At 38.6% G+C, this 12,998-nt stretch overlaps 1 protein-coding gene across 9 annotated transcripts in view; it reads left to right on the forward strand.

Moving 5' to 3' along the window:
* CCDC171 (coiled-coil domain containing 171) overlaps positions 1–12,998 on the forward strand; it is a 340,065-nt gene that overhangs the window by 26,540 nt on the left and 300,527 nt on the right. For 7 of the 9 annotated variants that reach the window (XM_036260954.1, XM_036260955.1, XM_036260953.1 and 4 more), the window contains 2 exons: positions 1,113–1,152; positions 5,389–5,524. In XM_036260954.1, coding sequence (XP_036116847.1) covers positions 1,113–1,152; positions 5,389–5,524 — 176 coding nt within the window. Of the gene's footprint in view, positions 1–1,112; positions 1,153–4,759; positions 4,786–5,388; positions 5,525–12,998 lie in introns of those variants that run through there. The other 2 variants (XM_036260962.1, XM_036260957.1) reach the window with 2 other exon arrangements.

The raw sequence follows: 12,998 nt of genomic DNA on the forward strand, positions 1-12,998 counted from the left end.
TTTCTCCTATTTGCTAGCTTGGATTTTTATTTTCTTAATATCTTTTGCAGTGGAAAAGGTTTTAATTTTTATAAAGTCAATTGTTTTTCTTTATGGATTATGCCTTTGGTTTCATATCTAAGAAATCTTTGCCGCACTTAAAGCCATGGTTTTTCCCCCATTTGCTGCTAGAAGTTTTAAAATTTTAGTTCTTACATTTAGATCTGTGCTCCATTGTAAGTTACTTTTTATGTATGTTGTGAGGTAAGGATCTATATTCATCTTTTTTTGTATGTAGATATCCAGTTGTTTCAGCATCATTTGTTCATGAGACTATCCTTTCTCCATTGAATTGTCTTGACACCTTTGTTGAAAATTAATTGATCATGTGTGTATGAGTTTATTTCTAGAGTTTCAATTCTGGTATGTTGTTTTGTATGTTTTTTAAAAAAAATTTTTCTTTATTGATTTTAGAGAGAGAGGAAGGGAGAGGGAGATAGAAATATTGATGCAAGAGAACATTGACTGGCCACCTCCTACATGCCCCCCACTGGGAATTTGGTCCACAACCTGGGCATGTGCCCTGACCAGGAATCAAACCAGTGACCTCTTGGTATATGGGTTGATGCTCAACCACTGAGCCATACTGGCCAGGCTGTTATTTGTTGTTGTTGTTATTGTTAATCCTCACCCAAGGATATTTTTCTATTGATTTTTAGATAGAGAGGGAGTGAGGGGATTAGGGAGTGAAGGAGGGAGGGAGAGAGAGAGAGAGAAAGAGAGAGAGAGAGACAGATATCCATGTGAGAGAAACACATAGATTGGTTACTTCCCATATGATCCTGACTGGGGGCGGGATTGTACCTGCAACCCAGGTTTGTGCCCTTGACCGGGAATCAAACCCGTGACCCTTTGGTTCAAGGGCTGATGCCCTAACTGCTGAGCCAAACTGGCCAGGGCCACACTGTTTTGATTACTATGGCTTTATAGTAAGTTTCGATAAAAATTGGAGTACCAATTTCCTTGAGACAAATCACTTTCTTGATATGTAAAACAGTCATTTTCAATTTCCTGAGATGATTTTTTAAGTCTGTATCTGAACATTTTTTTTATAATGCTATTTGATTTTTCAGGTTTAGCCAGTCTCTTCTCCACTTGGGCAGAATACTGCAGGTGATCATTATTTTTCCTTTTCATTCATGCTTGCCTCCCTTTTCTGTCCTCACTGTGTATAGTGATATAATCTTGATTAGATTAGTTATTCAGTGTATCTTCCCAGTTGAACCATGTAGCAGTATTTAGTATTAATATTTTTTCTCTTTTGTACATTTTGCTTTTCTTGAAATTAATGATTGTCTCATTTATCATTTAGTTTGCTTAATTTCTATAAATTTATCATAAATTCAACTTCATGCTTCAACCAAGTTGTATAAATCTCTATTTTCAGATAGTTGAAGTATTCTGTTGTTTTCTGTTATCTTCTTTTCAAAAAAATTCATTTTCTAGAGAGAGAGGAAGGGAGAGAGATAGAAACATTGATGTGAGGGACAAACATCCAGTGGCTGCATCTGGCATGCCCCCCCTGGGTATGGAGCCCCAAATCTGGGCATGTACACTGATCAGGATTTGAACCAAGACCTCTCAGTCCACAGGATGAAGATCAATCCACTGAGCCCCACCGGCCAGAAATCTTCTTTTTTTAATGTTTTTTAAAAAAATTCTTAGTTGAGGATATTTTTTTCCATTTATCTTTAGATAGAGTGAAGGGGAGGGAGGGAGGGAGGGAGAGAGAGAGAGAGAGGGAGAGAGAGAGAGAGGGAGAGAGAGAGAGAGAGAAATAAACATCGATGTGAGAGACATATCAACTGGTCGCCTCCTACACGACCCTGACCAGGAATGAACTGCAACTGAGGTATGTCCTCTTGGCCGGAATTGAACCTGTGACTCTTTGGTCCGTGGGCCAACACTCTAACCATTGAGCCAAACTGGCCAGGGCTTCTGTTATCTTCTTAAAGAAATCACTCCTGGAGGCTATGGCCAGTACAGCTGGGACAGATTGCCCTTTAAGTACTTTGCTGCATAATTGTCATTTGGTGTTTTTTTTCCTCACTGCCCTGGAAATCCCTTTGCTGTTTTCTTGTGAATACTTTAATTTTGGGATCCCATGTCTTTCTTTTTCTCAGTTTAGGTCCTTATTAAATGAATCAAATCTTCCATTAGCCTCTTGAGAAAGTTAATGGGACATAAATATTTTGAAGCCTTGCAAATCTGAAATGTTTTTTTCTCATATGCTTGCCTTTGAATGGTAACTTGTTGGGCATTAAATTCTAAGTTGGACATTATTTTCACCTGGAATTGTTTCAGGCATCTGGGAGACCCCCCCCTTTATTTATTTATTTTTTCATATCTCAGTTTGTGCTTTTGATTTCCACATGATGTTATTTTCTCTTCTATTTTTCTGCGGATATTAATATTAGGTTTCTCTCTTTTATTCTTTAAAATTATCTTTTCCCTGCTTAATCTCTGTGGGCTTCTTGTGCCTCCCCCCCCCCCCCCCCCCGCCGAATTTGGTCTGTATCTTTTTTTTTTTTTTAACACATTTTTTTTTCTTTATTGATTTTAGAGAGTGAGGAAGGGAGAGGGAAAGATAGAAACATTGATGAGAGAGAACATCAACTGGCTGCCTCCTGCATGCCCCCCACTGGGGATCAGGCCCACAACCTGGGCATGTGCCATGACTGGGAATCAAACTGGCGACCTCTTGGTGCATGGGTTGATAGTCAGTCACTGACCCACACCAGCTGGGTGGTCTGTATCTTTCATATTAGGTGCTTCCAAACTTCTGGTGATCCTTGCTGTCCATATTCAAAAGTAGAGTCTAAAAAGATGATTTTAAGCTCATTGTGTGAGGCTTTGTGTTTGTGGCATTTTCTGTTTTACTGGAAAACTTCTGGTGTCAGCATCTTTAGGTCTTTTTCATCATGCTGGTAGATTCTCCAGGGAAGACCCTTCCAATTTCTTCTTGGCTGCCATTGTTCTGGCAGAAAAGAAGTATTAGAAGGCCAAGGCTCTCATTTATTATATGAATTTTACTTGAGCCTCTTGTTTTTAGTATGGATGCCTTACCCCATTTGTATCTGATGTCTCCAATCTACAGACTTTCTATTTTATCCTGCCCAGGAAGTAAACCCCTGGTATTCTGCCAGAGCGGGAAGAGATTGATACTAAATTGTGTGGTGTATAGGGTAGAAGATTTGAGGATCTCATTATTAATTTGTTAGTTTTTCAACCAATTCTGTTTTCTGCTCTACTTTTTTTAAATTTAAATTTTAATTTTTACTTTTACTTTTTTGATGTGTAAAAGTACCCTATTGTATTCTTTCTTTCTTTATTTTTATTTTATTTGTAATGTTATTTTTGTTAACAGATGTTTCTCCTTTTTTACCCCATTGACACCCTCCTCCCCATCCCCCCCGTCCTGTCCCCAGCTTGGTTGTCCATGTCCATTGGTTATGCGTACATGCATATAAGTTCTGTGGTTTATCTCTTCCCTCTCCCACTACCTCCTCTTCTGAGGATTGTCAATCTGTACCCTACTTCCATGTTTCTGGGTCTACCCTATTCCTCAGACTGTTATGTTCATTATATTCCACAGATAAGTGAGATCATGTGGTATTTGTCTTTTTCTGCTTGGCTTGTTTCATTTAGGATAATACTTTCCAGGTCCCTCTCCATGTCGTCTCAAAGGATAAGAGATCTTTCTTTCTTACAGCTGCATAGTACTCCATTGTGCATATGTACCACAGCTTTTTTATCCATTCATCTACTGATGGACACTTGGGCTGTTTCCAGATCTTAGCTATTGTAAATAGTGCTGCTATGAACATGGGGGTACATATATTCTTTCTGATTGGTGTTTCAGGCTTCTTAGAGTATATTCTTAGAGTATATTCCTAGAAGTGGGATCACTGGGTCAAATGGTAGTTCAATTTTTAATTTTTTAATTTATTGTTTTCCATAGTGGCTGCACCAGTCTGCATTCCCACCAGCAGTGCACTAGAGTCCCCTTTTCTCCACACCTTCTCCAACACTTGTTGTTTGATGGTTTGTTGATGGCGGCCATTCTGACAGGTGTGAGGTGATACCTCATTGTTGTTTTAATTTGCATCTCTCTCTTGATTAGTGTGTTGAGCATTTCTTCATATGTGTCTTGGCCATTTGTATGTCCTGTTTGGAGAGGTGTCTATTTAGCTCCTCTGCCCATTTTTTAATTGGGTTCTTTGTCTTCCTTTTGTTGAATTGTATGAGTACTCTATATATTTTGGAATTAACCCCTTATCTGATGTATCATTGGCAGTAATGTTCTCCCATACAGTGGGTTGCCTTTCCATTTTGATGGCTGTTTCTTTTGCTGTGCAGAAGCTTTTTAGTTTGATGTAGTTCCATGTGTTCATTTTTTTCCCCTTTGTTTCTGTTGCCTTAGGTGATGTATCAGTGAAAATTCTGCTGTGTATGATGTCCGAAATTTTGTTGCCTACATTTTCTTCTAGAATTTTTATGAATTCGCCGGACACATTTAAGTCTTTTATCGATTTTGAGTTTATTTTTGTGTATGGTGTAAGTTGATGGTCTAGTTTCATTGTTTTGCATGTAGCTGTCCAATTTTCCCAACACCATTTATTAAAGAGGCTGTCTTACTCCATTGTATGCTCTTGCCTCCTTTGTCAAATATTAATTGTCTGCTCGACTTTTTTACCTCCATTTTCAAAGGTGTTGACAATGAACTGAGCTTGTTTGGACCCTAGTGTAAGTCAGGTTGCTTTCCCCACTGTTGACTTTGAATTTAACTCTTACATGAATCATTTACCACTTGTCCACCTGCTTTCCAGCTTCTAATATTTTCTTGCTATTTGCTCATCTTCTGTGCTGTTTGTTCTTGTGAGTTTATACCTCTAAATTCTCTTTGCTGTTATTTTATTTTAATTTTGGGGAGAGGGGTCTTTAGTGTGCCCTTTTAAATCAGGAATCTGTATTCTCTTATTTATACTTTTTCTTTTCCTAATATGTATTACATTTGCAATACATAAAATATTTTATTTAAAAATGTAAAAAAGAAAGAACTTAGTCTCTTGCAAAACTGCCCAGCTTCTGATAGGACCAGTCTTTAAGTACCAATCTTTAACAATGTGGTGATTTTCCAATGGATAGTGGTTTGTTTCTAGTCATATACTGTTTTGCATTTCTACTTAGCTTTTGCAATTCACATCTTTTATTAGATTGTAAATTTTTGAGGGGGCAAAGACCATATCATATTCTCTGTGTCTTTTGAAAAATAAGTTATCAGAAATACCAGAAGTGCTGGAAATATACTTATGGAGAATTGTATTTTATTATGATCTCATTTTATAGGTTGAAGAATGCCTCATCTGATGTAATACAAATGCTTAAAAGTGAAACAGAATTGGATATTACTGCCGATCTCAGAAAGAAACTCCATCGGGCTAAGAAAGAAAAGTTAGAAATAACAACTAAGCACAATGCTGAGGTAGAATTTATTTTCCTCTCCAATAATGTTAAAAACAGAGTGATTAGATTCATTTAGCCCTGGCCCAGTGGTTCAATGGGTTGGAGTGTCATTCCTCACACCAAAAAGATTGCACGTTCGATTTCCAGTCAGGGCACATACCTATGTTGCAGGTTTGTTTTCTCATTGGGGCGTGTACAGGAGGCAACTGATTGACGTTTCTCTCACATTGATGTTTCTCTGTCTCTCTTAAATCAATCAATAAAAAAATATCCTCAGATGAGGACTAAAAAAAAATTAGATTCATTTCATATTACAAATTCCATGTTTAACATTTATCACCATAATATTCGTATACTTACAAGGAAATTGTAAAGAAAATTGATTTTTTTATATATATAGTAAAATTGCATAGGAGTGTTCAAGTAGAAAAAATTTTAAAATATATGTTTTTATTGATTTTTTTTAGAGAGAGAGGAAGGAAGAGAGAGATAGAAACAGTAATTTGAGAATCATCGATCGGCTGCCTACTGCACGACCCCACTGGGGATTGAGCATACAGCCCAGACTTGTGGCCTGATCAGGAATCGAACTGGTGCTCTCTTGGTGCATGGGATGATGCTTAATCTACTGAGCCTCACCGGCTGGGGAAAGTGGAAATTTAATGAGTTACTATGTCTATTTGTATGTTGTCTTAAATTTATTTATTTATTTTTATTCCTCACCTGAGGATACTTTTCTATTTATCATCAGATAGAGTGGGAGGGAGGGAGAGACAGAGAGACAGAGAGAAAAATCCATGTGATAGAGCCACATCGACTGGTTGCTTCCTGCATGACCCGACCAGGGCTAATGATGAACTGCAACTGAGGTACGTGCCCTTGATCAGAATCGAACCCATGAATCATTGGTCTGTGGGCCGACACTCTAACTGCTGAGCAAACTGGCTAAAGCTCAAAGGTAAACTTGATCAAAAATATTGATGAATGCATTTGGTGACTAAAAGATTTGTAAATTATACATTTTTGAAATTTTAATGTACGTTTCTTTTGGTCTCAGTCATGCAACAATCTCATAAACAAGGAGATTTGATTATGAAGTTTTTAATCTCTGTAATTCATAAAGTATTTAATTTTTTTTTCTTTATTGATTTTAGAGAGAGAGGAAGGGAGAGGGAGAGAGAGAAACATCAATGAGCGAGAACATCGATTGGCCGCCTCCTGCATGCCCCTGACTGGGGATCAGGCCCACAACCTGGGCATGTGCCCTGACCGGGCATCATACTGGCGACCTCTTGGTGCATAGATCGATGCTCAACCACTGAGCCACACCAGCTGGGCAAGTATTTAATTTTCTATATTACTCTGTCTTATTTTATTTGTGTGTGTGTGTGTGTGTGTGTGTGTATCTATTTATCTATATATCTATATATCTATTTTTCTGTGTATCTATGTATCTATATATGTACATCTACATCTACATCTACATCTACATCTACATCATATGTATATGCATATATTCCAAGGACAGTAAGTAGTGTCTTTTCCTATAAGTTAAGTCATGAATTATATGTTTATGTTTCTTCTGTCTGTTGTGTTTTCTTGTTTTCTACTTTTTCTCTTTTTTTTTTTTTTGCTTATTGAAAGGTTTTATTTTTAATTTTTATTTAAAAGTTTTTTTTCTTTTTTATTGATTTGAGAAAGAGAGAGGAAGGGAGAGGGAGAGAGAGAGAGAAACATTGATGAAAGAGAACATCAGATGGCTGCCTCCTGCATGACCCCCACCGGGGATTTGGCCCAGACCCTGGGCATGTATCCTGATCAGGAATTGAACTGGTAACCTCCTGGTGTATGGATTGATGCTCAACTGCTGAGCCATACCTGCCGGACGTATTTTTTTTGTAAATTCATCTTTATTTATTGTTGAATGTATTACAGATGTCTCCCTTTTTTTCCCCCATTGACTGCCTCCTCCCCAATCCTGACCCCCTTCTACCTTCCCCATACTATTGTCGGTGTCCATTGGTTGTGCATATAAGCATAGAAGTTCTTTGGTTTATCTCATCCCTCCCTCCCTCCCCCCTTCCCTTTGAGGTTCATCAGTCTAACAACCAATTTGTTCTTAATTCCTTCATTTTTTTCACCCATCCTTCCAGCCCCACCCATCTGGCAAGTAACAAAAAGTTCTCTGTATCTATGAGTCTGTTTCTGTTCTGCTTGCTCATTTTGTTTGTAGATTCAATTGTTGATAGATATGTATTAATTGCCATTTTATTGTTAATATTTTTGTTCTTCTCCATCAAGAAGACCCTTCAACATTTCATATAGTACTGGTTTGGTGGTGATGAACTCCTTTAGCTTTTTCTTGTCTGGGAAACTCTTGATATGTCCATTGCTTCTAAATGATAGCTTTGTAGGATAGAATAATCTTGGTTGTAGGTCGTTGGTTTTCATCACCTTGAATATCTCTTGCCACTCCTTTCTGGCCTGCAAAGTTTCTTTTGAGAAATCAGCTGACAGTCTTATGGGAGCTCCTTTGTAGGTAATGAACTGCTTTTCTCTTGCTGCTTTTAAGATTCTCTGTTTGTTTTTAAACTTTTTCATTTTGATGATGATGTGTCTTGGTGTGGTCCTCTTTGGGTTCATCTTGTTTGGGACTCTCTGTGCTTCCTGGACTTGTATGTCTGTTTCCTTCACCAAGTTAGGGAAGTTTTCTGTCATTATTGTTTCAAATAGGTTTTCAATTTCTTGTTCTCTCTCTTTTCCTTCTGGCGCCCCTGTGTTGGTATGCTTCAAGTTGTCCCAGAGGCTTCTTACACTATCTTCATTTTTTTGGATTCTTTTTTTTTTTTTTTTTTTGCTGATCTGATTGGGTGTTTTCTGATTCCTTATATTTCAAATCAATGGTTTGCTTCTTGGCTTTACCTACTCTACTATTGATTCCCTGTAAATTAATCTTTATTTCAGTTAGTGCATCCTTCATTTCTTACTGGTCCTGTTTTATGTTGTTGATGTTCTCACTAAGTTCCTTGAATGTCTCGCCAAGTTCCTTGAGCAACCTTATTTGAACTCTGCATCTGATTAATTGCTTATCTCTTTTGTTTAATTCTTTTCCTGGAGTTTTGTTCTTTTCTTTCATTTGGGACATGTTGCTTTGTCTCCTCATTTTAGGTTCTTCCCTGTGTTTGTTTCTGTGTATTAAGTCCAGGCCTGGGGCCGCTGAGGTATGGGGCTTGCTGAGACCAGATGCTGCTTGTTTGAGAGATTTTAGGAAACTCTGAAGCAGGATCCAAGACAGGTCAATCCTATGGTAAAGCCTTTGGAAACAGCTAGGGTGGGCCCAAAAGGTGGGTGGGGCAGAACCTCAGGGAATCACCAGGGTGGGGCAACCGGTGTGAGCCAGATATCTGAAGTCTCACATATGGTGGCCGTCTGCTGCCCCAGGGAAGGGCTCACCAAAGCAACATCAGCCTCCGCCAGCCTCCTGGCCTCCACCAGCCTCTCTGTCCAGGAGAAAGCCGCCTACCTCTCCAGCCCTCGTCTTCGAGACCAAATAGCTCAGTTCTTCTCTGTATGTCTCTGGTGCCCCTTAGCTGCCTCCGCTCTGAGCCTAGAGGGAGCAAGTTTGAGTAAATCTGTGTGCAGGCCCTTTAAGAGGATCTACCTGGGACTCCTGCAGCAGCCGCCTCCCTCTGCCTCAGTTCCTGATGGCTTTTCTAGCCCCAAGTTATGGGGACTTCTCTTCCTGGCACTGGAACCCTGACCTGAGGACTCCTCAGGGAGGACCTTCCCAGCCGAGATGTCTCTCCTGATTTTTATTCACCACACATTGGTGTGGGACCAGCCCGTCCGCACCTCCGCCCCTCCTACCAGTCTTCATGTGACTGCTTCTTTAATTTCGTAGTTGTAGGACTTCCATTCAGCTCAATTTCAGGAGGTTCTGAATAATGGTTGTGCTGTAGTTTAGTTGTAATTTTGATGTGGTTGTGGGAAGGAGGTGAGTACTGTGTTTGCTTACGCCACCATCTTGACCAGAAGTCTACTTTTTCTCTTTTTAAACCTTATTCTTAAGGATTTAGGCAGGCTGGTGTAGTGGAAAGAATATTGAGTTTCACAGATTCTTGGCCTTTCCATTTATAAGATATGTGACCTTGGGTGAGTTAGTTATCTTGGACATCATTTGTTTTTCATTGTGAGATGCTGGTTCCAAAAGGTTGTTGTAATAATTAAGTGGATTTTATAAAGTGGCTGTGCACTGAAATAGTAGCTATAATTTATTGACACTTAAGTATAAACAGTGTTTTTCTTCCCTTTTTACTAAATTCTGATGTTGTTCTGTCAGGAAGCCTTTTAAAGCCGCCCTAGGTGACACTGATTCCTCCTTTCTTTGCTGTTTTACAGTGTTGCTGTTACAGATATTTTAGAGTTTAAAAAATTTATTTCACGCTTACCTGCTCTTCCGTAGTCTGTGAGCTTCCCGAGAGCTGAAAGCAGTGGCCACGCTCTGCCTTGCCATCTCCGACATGGCTTAGACTCTCAGTGGCTGTGTTGAATAAATGTTTGAAAACTGATTTTTTTTCCGGGTATCTAAGGAACAGTGAGTGGTTTCTGATTAAAATAACAAGCAATGCATATATGGCTGTTTTGTTTGTATTTTTAGTAGCAAATGAGGTAATTTTAAAATGAGGTAATTGAAGCAGTTACTTTTATTTACTTATAACATTACATAGTGAGTATAAAGTTGGCTTTGTTAAATTTATGTGGATTGTTCATAATCTCCAAGACTTATTTTTTAAAACTAAATGTACATTAATGCATGATAATCATTTATTATTTATGTTGCATATATTCTTTCATGTATATTTGCAGTTGTCATCAGATTTCTCTTAGAACACACTATTTATTGTCTTTATTTAATCAAAATGTTTTGAAGTATGTGTTCACATTAAAGAGATGGGAAATTATTTCAGGGAAGAAAGAATTTTTTCAAAATAGGCAATTAGAATTGGTTCAACTTCAGTTTCATATAACTATTTATTCTTATTTTTTCAATTAGTTGTTTAGATGATTTTACTCACAATATTTAGTAAATTTTTTAGCTGTGTACTCTCTGAATATGTCCTTTATAAAGCAAGGCAGAGATGAATAAAACTATCTCACCACCCGAAGTAAGGCCATATATTTGCCTTATCAGATACTCCTAGTGCTAATACACATCATGCTAGGTGATGGGCACAAATATTTTTATTTTTATTGAATTTTTTGGGGTGATACTGGTTAAAATCATAGAGGTGTCAAGTGTACAACTCAGTAACACATCGTCCACATACTGATTGTGTGTTCACCACGCAAAGTCTCTTTCCGTCACCATTCATTTCCCCTTGACCCTCTTCCACCTCCCCCATACCCCTTTCCTCTGGCAATCACCACACTGTTGTGTGTGTGTATGTGTTATTTATTTGCTGAATCCCTTCACCTTTTTTACCCAGCCCCCCAGTGCTCTTTCCTCTGACAGCTGTCAGTCTTTTCTATTTATTTATGCTTCTGTTTCTATTATTTTGTTAAATTAGCACAAAATATCTCTAAAATCTATGTGTTCGTTGGTGGATGAACGGATACAGAAAACATGGTATATACATACAGTGGAATATTATTCAGCCATTAAAAAAGAATGAAATCTGCCTTGGCCGGTTTGGCTTAGCAGTTAGAGAGCATTGGCCCATGGTCCAGAGACCACGGGTTTGGTTCCTGCTAAGGGCACGTACCTTGGTTGCATTTTGTTCAGAGCGCCAGTTGGGGTCGTGTGGGTGGCAGCTACTTGATGTGTCTCTCTCACATTGGTGTTTCTCTCTCTCTCTTCCTCCCTCTTTCCCTCCCACTCTATCTGAAGATGAATGCATAGGTGTCCTCGGGTGAGGATAAAAAAAAAAAAGAATGAAATCTTGCCATTCCAACAACATGGATGGACCTTGAGGGCATTATGCTAAAGTGAAATATGTCAGATAGACAGTGATAGACAAATATCCTGTGATTCCACTTATGTGTGGAATCTAAAAACAAACAAACCAAACAATCCAAGTTCATAAATATAGAGGTGAGTGTGGAGGTTGGGTGAAATGGGTGAAGGTTATCAAAAGATAAAAACTTCTAACCCTCGCCAGTTGGCTTAGTGGTTGGAATGATGGTCCACAGAGCATAGGGTTGCAGGTTCGATTCCTGACCTCATTTGTGGTTGTGTGGAAGGGAACCAATCGATGTGTGTGTGTGTGTGTGTGTCTGTCTCCCTCCCTCCCTTTCACTCTCTCTAAAAATCAATGGAGCCCAGCCGGTATGGCTCACTGGTTGAGTGTCGACCCATGTACCAAGAGGTCGCCAGTTCCATTCCCAGTCAGGGCACATGCCCAGGTTGTGGGGGCCCAATCCCCAGTGGGGAGCATGCAGGAGGCGGTCAGTCGATGTTCTCTCTCATCGATGTTTCTATCTCTCTCTCCCTTTCCCTTCCTCTCTCTCTACATCAATAAAGAAAAAAAAATCAGTGGAAAAATATCCTCAGGTGAAGACAACAAAAATAAACAGAAAAAGATACAAACTTCTAGATATAAAATAAATAAGTCTTGGGCATGTAATGTACATCATGGTGACTATAGTTAATAATACTATATTGCGTATTTGAAAGTTGCTAATGGAGTAGATCTTAAAAGTTCTTAGCACAAGAAAAACAATTTCACAACTATGTATTGTGAGAGATGGGACAGGATAAAGAAGAGCAATATAACTTTCTTCAGCCAAAAGGTACTGGAAATGTAAGACCAAACAGTAGGCTTTTTAAGGCTTCAGGACCTGAAGATATTGTTTGACTGATTTCAGCCAGTCTTAAGAGCTGAGGTTCTTAAGCTAAGGTCCTCAGAAACAGAGAAATCAAGGAATCCATGTACTTGAATGGGGGAAAAATGACATTTTAATTTTTGTTCATCTCTAATTCATAAAAAGCATTTCCTTCAGTGATGAAGGGTTTGATGCAGCCAGTCCTCCTTTGAACAACAAGTTGTAGTAGTTGTTAGCAGTAGTTTTGAATTTATCATCAATAGAAATCATAGATACCACAATTCAGTTATTGCAAACATTTTGAAATATTGTTTATACTTGTCGCTATTTTGAAATTACAGTAGGCCCGGCTGGTGTGGCTCAGTGGATTGAGTATTGTCCCATGGACTGAGAGGTCCCCGGTTAAATTCCTGGTCAGGGCACATGCCCAGATTGTGGGCCAGATCCCCAGTGTGGGGCACACAGGAGGTTTTCTTTCTCATTGATGTTTCTATCTCTCTCTCCTCTCTCTTCCTCTTTCTCTAAAATCAATAAAGAAAAAACATAAAAAAAAATTACAGTGGTTATTAGACCTAAGAGTAGAGGTTGTTATTTAATGTTATTAAGGAAGTACATAGATGATAGTATCACAAATTTGTTTTTATGTCATATATTTGTTTTTAATTTTTTTT

The sequence above is a fragment of the Molossus molossus genome, unplaced genomic scaffold, assembly GCF_014108415.1.
Source record: "Molossus molossus isolate mMolMol1 unplaced genomic scaffold, mMolMol1.p scaffold_m16_p_14, whole genome shotgun sequence".
Lineage (NCBI taxonomy): Eukaryota > Metazoa > Chordata > Mammalia > Chiroptera > Molossidae > Molossus > Molossus molossus.